The sequence below is a fragment of the Microcaecilia unicolor genome, chromosome 2 (assembly GCF_901765095.1).
Source record: "Microcaecilia unicolor chromosome 2, aMicUni1.1, whole genome shotgun sequence".
NCBI lineage: Eukaryota > Metazoa > Chordata > Amphibia > Gymnophiona > Siphonopidae > Microcaecilia > Microcaecilia unicolor.
In genome coordinates, this window is record NC_044032.1 from 141,029,071 (window position 1) to 141,046,589 (window position 17,519).

A 17,519-nucleotide genomic window follows, 5' to 3' on the forward strand; every position below is an offset into this window, starting at 1 on the left:
CAACTAATGTAATAACACTTGAAAGAACTACTTAAAGAAAGGATTGGGAATAAACTAATAAAAAGGTCTTGATTAAGAGTATAAAATTATCTTACTTTAAAAGACAGTCTATTTTCACAAGAGCTCAAATGTTAACATACATGCTCATTCATCACTATAATGAAATCAGATTGAAGAAATCTGGGCTCATTTTACACATATTCTTGTGCCATTCTTTACAACATTCTACAGCATTATATTTTAACAGTTTATTCTTTGTGAAATACTGCATTAGACAAAATGCTGTATAAGAAAGTAAACTGAACATCACAATTTAATCCTCTTTTATATGTTTCAAAAAATTAAATGGAGTAAGTGCAAAGTTACTCCTCTGCCCTCCAATCAAGTAAAGATTGGCAAAAAGGAATGATAACAGCACTGATTAAGGATGAGATTTAACTAGGCTAACAAATGTTTCAAAATGCAAGTTTTTGCGACACAAAAAGTTCTTTTCTCAGGTAACAGATAAACTTGCATTGTAGAACATTTGACATCCTAACAAACCTACCCAACTGCATGGGAGGTCTTCTTTGTAAAAAATCTAGCATAACTATTTGCTTGTTATTAGTAAATTCCTAAATCAAAATGATTGTTTCAGTGTGGAAGAGCAGCCTAACAATTAAAGCAGGCAGCTGAGAAACAAAATGATTGTCTCTCTTGGGGGGGGGGGGGGGGGGGGGGGAGGGGGAGAACCCTACAAGTTACAACACGTTATTAATGTAGCACTGGTGTAGAGTTTTTACTGACTATAAACCTACAGTGCGGCCCTGCACTATGAGATTGCTGCTGACTGGTTACTGAGGCAGGCATTAATTTTAACTACAGTAATTACCATAGCAACCTGCTCTACCAGTGGTGCACAGAAAAAAAAATCATACAAATTTAAATAAAAAGATGGTTATTGAGAACACCACACGATCGTGAGCCCCCATTTGTTCATACTGGGATACTAACCTCTGGAGAATGCCTGCTTGAGTGGATATTTAAGTAATCCTATTCTTCATTACTGTTCAACTTGTCACATGTGTGTATGTGAAAAATGCCGAAGTGAAAAGTTCAAGTTAAATCACTGTCCATCTTTGATAAAGGAGATGACAACCAATGCAAAGGATACACTGCAAATGCCAGAACAAGAAGACACCAAACTATGCTGATATTCATTTCTTGTGATGGCATCATCATACTGTAGTAGGCTTCAGTTATTAAGTACACCACTGTAGCTGTCACTGTAAAGTCCACCAACCACTGATATTCAGGAAAGTAATGCAATGCTGAAACACAAGAGAAATCTTAAAACAAATTTATCCCTTGAACTGCAGCTCACCTCATCTTAAACAGGCACTTTATTACATGCTAAAATTTAATACCTCTAAGTAAAAATAAATAGACACATACATAAATAATTGCTACAAGCATTTACTGGTAAGTAAGATTTGCCTAGAAGGTGTTTCTTTAGAATCTAGGTCTTCACTCCCAGTTCTCAAGGGTCACCAACAGGTCAGGTTTTCAAGATATCTGTAATAAGTATTCATGAGAGATCTGCATGCTTACTTTTGTCATTGTAAGCAAACCTCTCTCATGCATATTCATCAGGGATACTCTGAAAACCTGATCTGTTGGTGCACCTCAAGAACAGTAAGTGAAGACCAAGGCTTTAGAATCTCAAGCTATATGATAAAATTGATTGGATTATATTACATTTGACATATCTCATGAACAGCATGCTACAGGGCTTAAGTTATGGTCTTGTCAGGTTTGCGACATGGTAAGTCATCATCCTCTTTCTTCATCGTAACTATGTTCCTCGGTTTCACTGACAATGCTCCAAAATGGTATAGGAATAATTTTTCTAAAATTCTCTCTTACCCAAGCATAAAGGTAAATAAATGTTAGATATATTCCTCACTTTAAATATCTTTTAAGATGACAGAATTATCAATGTATATATGAAAGACGCTTGAATGGAAAACAGCCATAGTTGAAGCTTTGGTGATAGGTGCGACTCCTTTCAATTAAACGTGTAAATCTAGTCCCTTATACATATCATTAGAAATTTTTTTTATTGTGTGTCCTTTCCCCTAGTTACAGCCATTCATTTTTTTGTTTTGTTTTTTAATTTTACTTTCCATTTTTGATATCCCAAGAAGCAGAGTTCTGCAAGGTATTTCAATTTTAAAGCTGCTATTAGTAGCTAGGAACAAATCCACATCTTTATTCTCCATCTGCAGCAAAAGGCAAACAAAGAGAGAAAAGGGGAGAGGAGCCAAAGCAACTTCAAAATAGTCCCATTCTCAAACTAGAAACACAATTTATTGAAGTACTACAATACAGTACATGCTTTCTTCCCATAAATCAGCAGACTAACATTCATAGTTTGAATTCCTAGATCATCTTTCCAAGTTTAGCACAAAGGGTTTAAAACATTTTTTCAGGTACAATAATTTCCTGCTCCAAGAGATTACAACCCAAGTAGGTATCTGAAGCAATTGTGTATGGATGAGCTTCTGCTTTCTTATGCTGACAAAATATTTGTTAGTGCCCATTGAGAGAGATCCTGTACGGACCAAATTCTGTACAGGAATTTGTTAAAGCTTAATACCAAAAAACTAAAATCCTCTAGTTTAAAAACCCTAATGTTCAAGTCCCTATTACATCCTTGTCCTTGGGTAAAGCTTTACTTGTTGAGGACAAATCCATAGTTCTAGGTGTTATTCTCGATTTCTCTCTATCTCTTGAGTTTCAAATAAATCATTTATGGCAGAAAACCTTTTTTAGGATGAGACAATTACAACTGGTGAGATCTTATTTTGATAGATCTTCTTTCGCCTTACTAGTACAGATGCTGATCCTTCCCCATCTACACTATTGTAATGTTTTGAATTTAGGATTAACATCTAGATTGTTGAATAAATTGCAATTTATTCAAAACATCGCTGTTCATCTGATTTATGGGATTAAGAAGTTTCATAGTGTTTCTCCATGCTTGGCAGAACTGCATTGGCTTCCTATATTATTATTATTATTACATTTGTATCCCGCGCTTTCCCACTCAAAGCAGGTTCAATGCGGCTTACACAGTAAAAGGAATACAGAATATTGTTAGAAAGGGTAAAAGTTAAGTATACCAGAATAATAGACGAGATGAGTAGGTAGAAATAGGCAATGGAGAAGGGAGTAAGGTGGGAGATGAAGTCTGGGTCAATGTCATTATCATGGGGGTATGTGTTAGGTCTATATGTAAGCGGGTGATATTTAAATCGGTTTATGTGCTGTTTCAGGTAATTTATGGGCTCACATTAGAATTGTTAGGAAACCTGTTGAATGATTTCTTAACTAGCTGATCATTTCTGTTACAAGCCAAAGATTTGTATCTAGCTGAGAAGGATGATGCAGAAGGCACCCGGTGGGAGAGAGAAGAGATGGTACCAGTGTGTTTTTTGATTTGGTCAGCGACCTCTTCAACCTTCTCTCCAAAAAAGGTTATTCCCCTAGCAAGGGGTCTCTGTCAACCTCTGCTGAACAGAATGGTCCAAGTCAAAAACATGCAGCCATGAGAGTCTGCACATTGCTATGCCTTTAGAAGATCCTGGATGCCCCATCATAAGTGCCCCTGGCCATGCCTTTCAGCATGCCTTCTGCTGCTTGAACAACCAGCGAAAAGGCATGGCCTGCTCCAGAGAGAGTGTGTCAACCAAGTCAGACAGCTGGCACACTGAGTTTCGCAACTAAACGCTCATGAAGAAGTGATAAGATTGTATTCGGGAAATGAGCATTGAAGCCTGGAACATCTTTCTCCCAAAAGAATCCAGGGTTCTAGCTTCTCTGCCTAGGGGTGCCAAGGCATAGTCCCTGGAACTCCTGGCTCTTTTGAAAGTGGATTCCACCACCATGGAATTGTGAGGCATCTGAGGTCTATCAACACCAGGTGCGCTGTGGAGCTGATACTGGGTGTCAATCTTCTTGGACATGACAGGGACTGAGGAGGCTCCCAGTTTCATTTAAGGACTTCCTTGAGTACCTCATGGATAGGTGCAGTCACAGCCTCCTTAGGAGGAGATGTGTAGTCCAGGACCTCAAGTATCTTAGCTCTGGGCTCATCCTCCACTTCTAAAGGAAAGGAAATGGAATGGAATCAGCCATTTCCTTTACAAAAGATGGAAATGAAAGGCTCTCCGGAGGAGACTTTCTCCTTTCAGGTAGAGGGAAGGGTTCAAAGGGAATCCCATAAGACCTAGGATCCTCCTCTGAATCCCATGAGTGCTTCTCTTCAGTGTTAGACAGTATCTCCCAATGGGATTGTCGAGACCAAACCTGCCTTGGTGCCAAAGAACCATGTCCTCGAGAGCGACGTTGAGAAGTCGACTTCCATCTCGACTCCAGCAAAGCTTCCTCCATCAACGTCGAAGTGCTAGTTTAGGTGGCAGCTGAGGGCCAGGCAGGGCCACAACGGGAGGCAGGGTAGGCACAAGCACCCCTGATGCACACCATTACATAAGGCCATCCAGCAGCTCAGGAAGCAAGGCCCAGATGTGCTGAAAGCTGGGGTGCCGGCTGAGGCACAGGTTGCACAACCACTGCTAGGAGACAGGTACATCGGTACCTCCTGTATGGAGGGGAAGCGGTCTTCCAGGTGCCCATGCTTCTCGGGTGCCAAATCCTTCAACGCCATGGAGCTCCCAGGACCATGTGTCAAGGGTGAACAATGAAGAAGTTTCTTGGCCTTCGCCCGAAGCATGTCACCAAGGCTCCTCAGTGCCGATGAGGACGACGTCGAATCTAACGATGGATGGTCCCGGAGGCCTTGCACAGCAGGAGGTTTGAGGCAGGTGGAGACTCACTTGCTGCTTCATTGCTCCCAGTGACTATGGGTCTAGTAGCAGCCATGCTTACTGACGCTCCTAATGCCAGTGCGATGCTCGTCAATGCCAATGTTGAGGAACCAGACTTGGCTCCAAAAATGCTCTCTTGAAAGCTGGGTCCTCTTCTTCATGCGAAGACAGAGAACACAGTTTCAGGGCTATGGTCAGGTCAAAGACACTGTAGACACCAAGAATGGGTGTACTTCCCAGAGAATGTCCGATTGCACCGGGTACAGTGCTTGAGCCACTGGGAATCTTCATGGACATGGACGGAAAAACTTTGTCAGCTAAATTAAGCAACCAGATGGTGCCTGAAAAACGGCAAGGCACAGAAAAGTAAAGGGAAAAATCCCTGCTGAAGTCAGGGCCTAAAAGTGGCCTGACGACGGAAAAACAAAAAACTTAAAACCAGGAAAAATCTCTAACGAAATTAAAGGGAAGGAAAATGGAAGTTCCAACAACAAGAACACAAAATTAAGAAACAAAAAATTAGCCGGAAGGCACAAAAAACAGCTCTCTAAGACCGAGCGAATGAGGAGATGGTAAGAAAAAGCACCTTCACCTCACATCGAAAAAGAAAGAGACCGCATTCGCATGACAATCGGGAAGGCACTCGCACATGCGCAATGGAGCAAGCTCTCGTTTAGCTTTGGTAAATTCCAGACCCAGCAACTTGGATTAATGTCACCCACCTGTGAGAATATAGAAGCCTGCTTGTCCTCGGAGAAAATAGTATCTGATTGGAAGGAAATCTGAAGGGGGGTTTCCTAGAGCTCTACTCTCTCTCTATTCTTTATGTAGATATATAAGTTACTGAGTAATCTGGGGGATTTCATTTGGATTGTATAAAGATAATATAATGGTTTACTGTTCTTTATCTGCTAAGGTAACTATGCTCCTCATATATTTAATGGATTAAAGGCAATTTCTCACCAGATCAGATATATTGGTGTTGAATTGGAGTAAGTTGGAAGCTTTAGTGGTCTTCTATCTCTGTTTTGTAGTACATCCTCTACCTGGTAAGAAGATTCCATTTTATGCAGAGATAAATATTTGAGGAGAATATTACATAGTAACATAGTAGATGACAGCAGAATGCCCAACAATTTAAACTCATATGTGCTACTTTATGTGTATACCTGACCTTGACTTGTTTCTGCCATTTTCAGGGCACAGATCATAGAAGTCTGCCCAGAACAAGGCCCACCTCCCAACCACCAGGCCTGTCTCCCCCCACCGGCTCTGCCACCCAATCTGGGCTAAGCTTCTGAGGATCCATTCCTTCTGAACAGGATTCCTTTATGTTTATCCCACACATTTTTTAATTCTGTTACTGTTTTCATCTCCACCACCTCCCGCGGGAGGGCATTCCAAGCATCCACCACTCTCTCTGTGAAAAAATACTTCTTGACATTTTTCTTGAGTCTGCCCCCCTTCAATCTCATTTCATGTCCTCTCGTTTTACTGCCTTCCCATCTCCGGAAAAGGTTCGTTTGTGGATTTATACCTTTCAAATATTTGAACATATGTATCATATCACCCCTGTTTCTCCTCTCCTCCAGGGTATACATGCTCAGGTGCGCAAGTCTTTCCTCATACGTCTCCTCATAGATTCTTCTCTTAACTTATGCCCCCAGGTATAAGCTTTGCTGAGGAGCTTATTTTTCTGCTTATATTTACTGCAAAGACTGAAATCTTTAGTTCGCTCTATGAATTTGCCTTCAGTTCTCCCAGTGAAGTTTACACTGGTGTTAGATTACTATAACATCAGGAAGCAGTTTGTTCTAAAGAACCAGTCCAAACACCAAAAAGATTAGGATTCTGATTGTAAATAACAGAACCATAGTAAATGCAGGACAGTCCAACAAATTTAAAGTGCTAGGAAGCAAATTGAGCTGGACACAGTATGCAGTTGACTGACATCCATCTCATGTAAGCTTTTCCATTCCATTTAAAGGATCTTAAATTAAACCCCCCATTTTTGGGGGGAGCCAGTGCAATGAAATTAATTTTATATTAGTATCTTCTCTAATTGGGGAACCTATAAGTAATATAGCTGCAACATTCTGTGCCAATTGCAAGGACCCTTCCCGGTACCAGCAATCCCGAAGAAATGACAGAATCAAACTTCCTGCCCTCCAGAAAAGGGATAAAACTATCTGGGGATGGGAGGTTCTATTAGGGGGCCAAGGGGAGGGGTTGTGGATAGGACTTGAGCTTATGTGTCTCTGGAGGTGCAATATGTGTGTTTCTGTGGAGGAAGACAAGGAGTGTGTCTAAAGGTGAAGGGTGTGGGGGGGGCAGGGAAGGGGATGAGACTATGTGTAAAGGTATGGGTTTGGGGTGGAGGCAGAATGTATAAGATGGAGGTGAGGGGCAGGCGTGGTGTATATCTGTATGGGAGTAGAGGGTATGTGAACTATGGGGTAGGGTTGTGTTTTGGGTGCAGTATGCATATGCGTGGGATGATGGTGTGGTATGTGTTGGGTCTGGATGGGAGAAAATATATGTGCATGTGGACAAACAGTGTGTGTAGATGAATGGATGAATATTGGAAACTGGAGTACTTGTGAGCAGGATGAGTCCAGGGTGTTGTGTGTGTGCCTGTGGTGGTTGAGATGTACATGTATATGTATGTGTGTGTGTGTGTTATTTATGCGCATGTATGTGTATCCAGAATAGGATGGGGGAGACACGGGGAGGATGTGTGTGTGCCTGTTGGGGCAGGCTGTATTTGTGAGGAGTAGGTGGGATCTGGAGATGCACATTTGTCTTAGGGCAAGGCTTGTATCTTGGGCTGTGGTTCTCTAACCAGCCCTAGTGGACCACCAGTCACTTGGGTTATCAGGATATCCCTAATAAATATGCATATATCACTATGCTCATATTGAAAACCTTTATTAAACATTCAAAACACTTCAGTTAAAAAGTAATTAGAATATTCACACCTGGGCTTCTAATAACTGCATAATTACTATAAAACCGTTTAACACTCTAATATGACTAGTACAGCATTTTTGCCTGACTCGAAATTATTACACAAACACCTGATCTATTGATAACATACACATATATGCAAATCTATCTCATGCATATTAATTGAAAACCTCACTGACTGGTGGTTGCACAGCACAGTATGAGAACCACTGATCTAGGGTATATATATTTTTTGGGGTGGGGTAAGAATATGATGAAGCCAAGGTTGCATGTTTATGATGTGTGTGTACGAGGGAAGCATTGTTCTGTCCATGGGTTGCACTAAGTATCTATCTGAACATTTGAAAATAAAGATAATTCACGCTTAAAAAGCAGGGGAAGACTACTGAAAAAGCTCTACACACTTCCTGCTAGTAATTTTAAAATCATTAAAAAAAAAAAAAAAGAACCAAAAAAATAGAAGGGAAGACCAGCAACTCTACTACTACTACTACTACTATTTAGAATTATATAGCAAAAATGTTTATACTATGTGTGGTATGTCAAAAAAGTCAGATCTGGGACTTGACTCTTGTCCATGTTTCAGTGGAACTACCTGCACCAGGAGTAGCACAGTCTGGTACACTTGGGCACAACATCAACAAAAACTTTAATAAAAGCCAAGTATCACAAACATAAAACTAAATTTGGCAGTGTACTGCTCTAATCCCAAAATGATTGCCACAACCGCCAATGGAAATCTCACGAGACTGCCGCTGAACATCACGGCAGCCATTTTGAATGAGGAAAATGGCACGGGCAGGAGTTATTGTTTCTGTCAAAACTCTCCATTAGACCACCAGGGTGATCTTGTAGACCTGAGGAGGGGGGGGGGGGGGGGGGGGAGAAATTCTCTGGGTGGATCCGGGAAGAGACTTTCCCCTGTTTTGAAGGAGGGGAGGAAGAAGTGGGAGCTCTTTTGGTTCAGAGGGGGCTGTAGTAGAAGAGGAACACTATGGGGGGTAGGGAAGGGACACCAGCAAAACAGGGTAGGAGGGAAGGAGAGGAATGCTTGAATATAAATCATCTGTTTACATTTGAGTTAGAAAATGAAATTGTCAGGTGCAAAAGAGTGGGGGGAAAACAATAAACATCTACAGTAAATGCAGAGGTTATCTGAGACTAATGCAGAAGTGGGGATTTAACTATGCTTCTCCATCAGCACCAATACCAGCTCTGCTCAGTCTATATCTTGAAAAAAGACATAAGAACATAAGCACTGCTATACTGGGACAGACCAAAAGTCCATCAAGTCCAGTATTCCAACAATGGCCAATCCAGGTCACAAAGTACCTGGCAAGATCCCAGAACAGAAAAACAGATTTTCCCAAGTCCATCTTAATAATGGCTTATGGATTTTTCTTATAGGAAATAATGCAAACCGTTTTTTTAAACTCTGCTAAGCTAACTGCTTTTACCACATTCTCTAGCAATGAATTCCAGAGTTTAATTACACATTGAGTGAAGAAATATGTTCTCATGTTTGTTTTAAATTTACTTCTTAGTAGTTTCATTGTGTGCCCCTTAGTCCAAGCACTATTGGAAAGAGTAAACAAGCGATTCATTTCTATCCATTCCACTCCACTCAGTATTTTATAGACCTCTATCGTATCTCCCCTCAGACATCTCTTCTCCAAGCTGAAGAGCTTTAGCTGCTTTAGGCTTTTTCTTATAGGGAAGTCATCTAATCATTAGTAGACCACAATATATTATTGGATTTATAAGCCTATATTGGGTTAGGGGGAATTGTTCTTAAGTGGTTTGAAGGCTTTTAAAAAACATCACTTATGTTAAGTTAAATATATGGAATGTCAGAATTTTGGATCCTGGACTGTGGTATTCCACAAGGATCACCAATTATCATCGCTAGGGCCCTGTTTACTAAGCCGTGCTAAGGGTGCACTAGCATTTTTAGCACATGCTAATGATTAGAATGCGCTAAATGCTAAGTCATCCATAGGAACATATGGGTGACTCCAGCATTTAGCACGTGCTAAACGCTAGCACACCTTAGTAAACAGGGCCCTTAATGTCTTAATATCGCAATTAGGATTAAAACTTTCTAAGAGGATTTTGCAATTTCATCTATGGTGATACTACAATTTTTATTCCTTTTGATAACTCTATACAAGAAATCTATACAGATATGAAACCTGGTCTAGATTTGCTTGAGAGTCGAGCCAAAGATTTTAAATTGAAACTAAATAATGATAAAAACTAAATTTTTGATAATGGGCAGCACTCATAAACCAATCACATGTAAGAATTTCATTACTAATGGAATCACTTTTAATATGGAACCTCACCTCTAAACACTGGGAGTTACTTTGGATAGTTATCTAATGTTTTTTTTTTTCAAAAGTATTTTATTGATAATACAGCAATGTACAAGCATGTCAAACCATTTACATATATCTTCAACCAGTATCTTCCCCCTATTCCCTTAACCTACCCTCCCCCCCCCCAGTCCAGAGGTGTCGGCTCTTGTTCTTGAAATTGTTCATATAATGACCAAATGTTTGTGAAGGTCATCTTGGAGCCTTTCCGTTTAGCCATCAGTTTCGACATCTGGTAGTGAAAGTCTACTTTTTGAGTCACTATATGTAGTGCTGGTGTTTTGCTTGCTTCCAGGCTCGTGCTAGCGCTAACTTGGCCGCTACAAAATATTGGGTGGCCAATCTGTGTTGTCCACTAGGTACTGTTCGTGGCCTGAAATGGAGAAGACAATGTTCTGCCCCTTTCGGGTATGGTTGTTGCAGCACGATATTTACTAGCTCCACCACCTTACCCCAAAACACTTTTACTTTCTCACACTCCCAACATATATGGTAGAATGTGCCCCTAAGGCCACATTCCCTCCAGCATTGCCCCGAGGTTCCCGAATATATCTTTTGCAGCCTATCTGGGGTATAATACCACCAGTATAATATTTTGAACCCATTCTCATTTACAGACTGTGCTGGGGATGTTTTAAGTAAATATTTGTAATTACTCGTCCATTTTGTTTTGGGATAGGTGGTTTGTAGCACCTTCTCCCACTTCATGTGGTAAATTACCTGGGGGTCAGTCCTTCCCAACAATGCTAGATATATCTGGGATATGCTACCTCTGCCCCCTCCCTTACGCATCGCTAATTCTAGGGCTGTTTCTTCTAATTCTAGCTCGTCTTGTGCGCGTCTTCTGATGAAGCTGCGCAAACAGCAGTAATACACAAGGTCTCTTTCTGTCAGCCCATATTCCTCCTGAAGTACAGTAATGCTGATCACTTTCCCCTCTGTCCAGACTTGGCCTAGTGTGTGTAGGCCTGCTTTAGCCCATAGATCAAATATCTTTTCCGATCCCCCTAATGGGAGATTCTCCGTCCACCTTATTGCTGTTTGTTGATATTTCCTTTCTGGAAACACGCGCCTTCTGATTTGGTGCCATGTCTAGAGGGGGTGTTTTAAGCCTATAGGTACCCTCTGTATTACGTGTGTCAGCTCTCCCCCTGGTATCCATAAAATGTCCTCAAGTGCATATCTGCCTATCCATGCTCTCTCCCAATGTATCCACTTCTTTACTGCCCTAGGGGCCCACTCTCCCAGAATTCTTAATTGCGCTGCTTGATAATGTACGTAAAAATTGGGCACTCCCATACCTCCCCGCTCGGATGTCTGGTACATCATGGCTCTTCGCACTTGCGGTGGGTGTTTCATCCATATGTACCTAAACATCTTCCTTTGTATTTGTGTAAAGAAAGAGGTAGGGATTGGGATAGGTAAAGCTAGAAAAAGGTATAATAGCTTGGGGAGCAGCAGCATCTTGATAGCATGGATGCGGCCTTTCCATGATATGTTGAGACCTTCCCATCTGTCTAGTTCCTTAAAAAGTTCATCTGTCTTTTGGGGGAAGTTAGCCTGAAAAAGTCCTTCTATTTTGGGAGTTATCTGTATTCCTAAATATATTCCTAAATATTTGATGGATTTTTGTGCCCAGACGAAGGGAAATGCTGCCCGCAAGCTCGGTAGATCTTCGTCCGGTACTGTGATGTTTAGTAAGATGGATTTGGTTAGGTTGGGCTTGAATCCTGACATCGCCCCATAATAAGCCATATGGTCTATTACCTTTTGTACTGATATTGCAGGTTGTGTGAGGTCAGCAGTATATCATCTGCGAATAGCATTAGTTTTTGCTCTTTTCGTCCTCTCACAATTCCCCTTACCTCCCCATCATTCCTCAGTATACATGCTAAAGGTTCAAGGGATAGGGCAAAAAGGAGCGGGGAGACAGCACACCCCTGTCTAGTTCCCCGCCCTAGTAGGAATGTATTTGTGTATGACTCGTTAATTTTTAACACCACCTTCGGGCCTTTATATAATAACTGTAGCCATATCATATACTTTCCCGTGATCCCCACTTGCCGTAGTACTGCGAACAAGAATGACCAGTCAACTCGATCAAACGCTTTTTCTGCGTCGATTGAAAGCAGCAGTGTCGGTATTTGGTCATCCCGTGCGTATTGGATAACACTTCGAATATTATCAAATGTTTGTCGCCCTGTTATGAAACCCGCTTGGTCTTCGTGCACTAAATATGGTATCTGCTTTAATAGCTATCTAATGTTTGAACCACAGATATCTGCAATTACTCATAAAGTTTTTCGATTATTATGGAAATTGCAAAGGATCAGCAAAGTTTGATTAACAATCTTTCAGACTGGTAGGTACCTGCTTATTTGGATTAATATAATTCAGTTTATACTGGAGCTAGTGATTTAATATTTAGAAAACTGCAAACATTGCTGAATACAGCAGCACCACTAATCTACAGATCTTCTAAATATTAAAGAGTAACACCATTATTTTTGAAACTCCATTGGCTTCCAATTAAAGCACATACCGTTTTTAAAGCCTGTTCTTTAATCTATCTAATGCTATATGGATTAGCTCCTACATACATGCACAAACTTAAGATCAGCCAAATAAAAACTGTGATACTTCAGGGAGAGCTTAATATTGTTGTTACATTATCTTCACTCAAAGAAGGTGAAATATAAAAGAGTGCTTGCAGGTCAATTCTCATATCAAGCTACTTCCTGGTGGAATTCTTTACCAGTGGTTATAAAGACTTCACAGAATTATAAATTATTTAGAAAAATGCTTAAAACTTACCTTTTTGGAAGATTTGTAAATGCTTGTTAAATTTTAATATTTATCAAATATTGTACTTCTTTCCTAGGAATGCCTAATTATTTGTTGGTAAACCAAATAACTAGGGTAAATGCAGGACAGAAATGCCAATTGTATTTTACTTTATTAAAACAAATCTGAATTAACTTCAGCAATACACATCATCTTGGACAGATTTGTAAAACAAATCAATACACTTCATGAATCTTGATCAGTGTGTTATGGAATGCAAAAAGGAAGAGGAAAGGTATCATATCAACTTGACTCTCCACATGGAAGACCTTGGCAAAATTAACAAGAGGGACGCACAAGAGGTGACTTTCTCCAAACCTGATGAAGTGTCTGTGAGCAGAACTGCATGACGGCACTACACTGAGCCTTAAAGCATATTCTCATCCTTCAAGCTTCTGCTTTCCTTTTTGTGTTCTTTCCTCTTTGTATGCTCCCCTTTATGTCTCTCCATCCCACACAGAAAGAATCTTTCACAAAACATTTTATCAAAATCAAAACCTGCTGCACTTCACTACTTATGTGAATCACTAGCTGGTGACTTTAAAGAATTAGTTACATTTCCATTTGAATCAGATTTAATGTACATTATGATTAGAACACTTTCATTTTATCATTATAATATTACATGCTGAGATTTTTTTTTTAAATCTCTGCTTTAAGGAATGATGATTTATGCTGCGTACAATGCTTTTGTCTATGAAGTTGCCCACATTATTCATAAAACCATTTTAAATACTCATGTCTGCAGAGTACTAACAATAATTGTCTTCCTTGAAAGAGAAAGAAAAAAATAATTCTTCTGCACTCTGAAATATCAATGTCAAGTGAACAGACGTTAAATAGCAATGTTTCACTCTACCGGTAAAATTCAAATTGTGCTTCCCCTTTGAAGGGTGGGAGCTGAAGTCCTACCTTCTTACCTATGACATTGTTTGGCCCTATAAAGGCTTCAACATCAAGTTAACATCTTTAAACCTGCAGTTTTACTGGTGCATTTATGTTTTTTCTGTTTCTCATAGGCATAATAGAGTCATGAGATTTAGAACATATTCTTGTTTCCCAGTTAATTTGGTTGAAGATGTGGTACATCCTAAAGCAGGTTTACCATAGAAAACATGGTCTCAGTGGCTTAGCTCCCTCTCACTACTGTTATTATAGGCATGTTTAAAGATTTACAAATCAAAAACAGTGGAGATGACCAAAGAACCAGAGTGAAGCCAAAGTTGCTTTCACAAAAGTTGTTCTTTTATTGGCATCAGCTCACAAAGATATAATAAAAAGAGTATGATATCATCTGATGGGATTGTATAGAATCACATTGTTTCATACTCATCATATCTATCTTTGGCAGCACTCTGGTTCCTTTGGTCATCTTCACTGTTTTGTTTTGTCCTTCGAGGAGGAGTTTTGTCCCTCTTCTCTGTTTTGAGATTTACAATGAAGAAGCACTTCCATTCCTATGGAGGAATTGCTTTGCTACCAAATTTAAGATGAAAATTTAGAAGTCAGAAGGGATTTTTTAAAATGCATTTTACAAAATAACATGGTTGTCCTACAGGACAACACACAAGCGAAATACAAAAATAATCAAAATTTAAAGCAATGTTTCTCATCTATAATGGATTTTTTCCATTGATAGCAGGATACATCAAGCACATAAGCAAGCAATGTCAGGGCAGAACAGCTCTCCCGGAACTCAGAACCAAGTGTAAAGTTGAACATGCATGGCCTCTTCCTGCATGCAGTAGTCTTCTCAATCCATCAGTTCCACAGCTCAAGAAGATAAGAGAGACTGTGCTTTATCAATCCTACTGTCTACAGAAAATGTCTGTTAGAAGTGAGAAACATTTCTTTAAAGTAAATTTGACCATTGTCCATTGAGCCAAGCATCAACTCTCCAACAGTGGCCGGTCCAGGTCACAAGTATTCATCAGGAAACTCATTATATGCAAGTCTTTCTCACGTATATTCATTGGGATAATCCTGAAAAACTGACTGGCTAGGTATACTGAGAAGCGCTTCTCAAAAGGAAGATGAAGTGTCCCTTATCATTTTTGTCACCTTTCTCTGAACCTTCTCTAGTTCTGCTATATCCTCTTGAGGTGGCATGACCAGAACTGCATAAAGTTGTTTGAGGTTGTACCATGGGCCTATGCAGATAATCATATTCTCAGAGTTTCCTTCTTTTTTTTTTCCTTCAAATAATCTCCAACAATCAATTTTTTATTTTTTTAGCAGCTAAGGAACAATAGGCTGAACATTTCAACCGCCTCCACAATGACTCCAAGATCATTTTATTGGGTTGTGACTCCTAACTTAGAACCCAACATTTTACCTTTAATAAGGTATGCTCTGTATTTTATTATGGGCTCAATTCATCCAAAAACCCTGGCTATTCATTTTACCCTTGGTCATCTAGCAGTCACACCTATTCCCTCAACGGCTTTTTGCTTCAGATGTAAATGAAGAAGTCGATCATTTAAAAGTCTATGTTTTGAATGGCTAATGTGATCTGTGGTGCTTCTGTGGATTTTACATCTGGTCAAGGTTCTGCTTATTGTTATACAGGAAAGGGAACCTTTCTTGACGTGACCTGAAAAAACCTCGAGTATTGCTACTATAATGTTTACATGATGTGGAATGGATGTTCTTTCTGAATGACAGTGCCCTGTCCTATTTCATGTTTAAATATTTTTTATTCAGTCTTCAACAACCATTTCAACATACAAAGTAATAAATACTCAATTAGTACATAAGCACAATGACAAATGATGACCAAAAAGGCCAATTTTTCTATTACATTCCCCCCACCACCCCAAACATACATCATCTGATCCCTCTATACAAAGAGGGCGCTAAAATACACATCAAGGAATAGCACAAGTCCAATCATGACCACTCAACATTCTATCAGTTTCCCGAACCCTTGTGCTCTCAACCAGTAAGAAAGTAACTTCGTCCAGAGCCCGCAGCTATAAAGTAGATGATGGTAGATAAAGACCTGTGCAGACCATCCAGTCTGCCCAGAAAGATAAACTCATAGCATAAGGTATGATGTGACATTCAAGTCATTTAACATGATAGGATGGACTCTCAATGATAACGTTGCCAAATAGGGATCCCATATCTTCAAAAATCTCTTCTTCGCAACCTGTCCCTGAAGGACTGCGGTCATCATTTCCATCCAAAGCAGCTCAAACATCTGATTGCGCCATTGAGACACAATGGGTGGGGCTGTATCGATCCACTGTAACAATATACAATGCTTCGCCATCAAACAGGCTTTATATAAAACTAGGAATAAATGCCCGTTTCTGAGGGCAATGAAACGGGCGCTAGCAAGGGGCCCCCTCCCTCCGAGCTACTTGCCTTGTTCGGTGTTGGAGTCGCTGTGTGTGGGTAGGGTTTTGTTTTTTTTTTTTTGCTGCGCCTCCGTGGCCGTGCCTGTGGCGTTTCCGTTTCGGGCCTCGAGTGTTATAGCTCCGCCCTCGACGTCATGACGTTTTGATGCGAGGGCGGTGCAGACACTCCAGGGCACACCGGATATCTCGGGCGCCTCAACTTCCGTGGAGGCTTCAGAACGTTGGGGTTGCCTTTTATATATATAGATGAGTACTGAAAATACCAGGCCTTCCAAAATAAATCAAATAGAGATTTCAAAAACTTGATGTGAAGGGACCAGCCAATCATTATTGTGTTTATCTAATCAGCTGTTTGCTAGTTCAGTCAATCACTGCTATGTCTGCCTAATCAGCTGTTTCTCTATTTCTGTGGATGGCACTCTCATTCACCCTGTCTCATCAGCTCGCAACCTTGGGGTCATCTTCGACTCCTCTCTCCCCTTCTCTGCTCACATTCAGCAGATTGCCAAAACCTGTCGTTTCTTTCTCTATAACATCAGCAAAATCCGTCCCTTCATCTCTGAGCACTCTACCAGAACCCTCATCAACACTCTTATCACCTCTCGCCTAGACTATTGCAATCTGCTTCTCACGGCCTCCCACTTAGCCATCTCTCTCCTCTTCAATCAGTCCAAAACTCTGCTGCACAACTCATCTTCCGCCAAAATCGCTATGATCACATTAGCCCTCTCCTCAAGTCACTTCACTGGCTCCCTATCCGTTTCCGCTTTCAATTCAAACTTCTCTTACTGACCCGAAGAAGAAAAACAAAATCTGGCCATGTTGACAGAGGTTCTGACTGTTTTTGAAATTTGAAGCTAAGTACCTTTATTTTATTCCTGTAATGATATTCAAACAAAAGTTTCTTGAAAAATTATTCTGGATCAATGACGATTCACATGCGGCTGCTTAAGGTAAGTTGATTCTGCAGTACCTATGTTGTTATACCTGAAGATCCATATTATCAAAATGATATGTTTTGCAAAGTAGTTAAAGATATGTGAGTTGTGTATGATGCTGGGAATAATTTTGGGCAGGACTTCCACAATGCCATCCATCAAATC

At 40.3% G+C, this 17,519-nt stretch overlaps 1 protein-coding gene across 1 annotated transcript in view; it reads right to left on the reverse strand.

Moving 5' to 3' along the window:
* TMEM161B (transmembrane protein 161B) overlaps nucleotides 1–17,519 on the reverse strand; it is a 187,246-nt gene that overhangs the window by 92,302 nt on the left and 77,425 nt on the right. Inside the window, exon 5 of the mRNA XM_030193365.1 lies at nucleotides 1,154–1,310. Coding sequence (XP_030049225.1) covers nucleotides 1,154–1,310 — 157 coding nt within the window. The remainder of the gene's footprint in view (nucleotides 1–1,153; nucleotides 1,311–17,519) is intronic.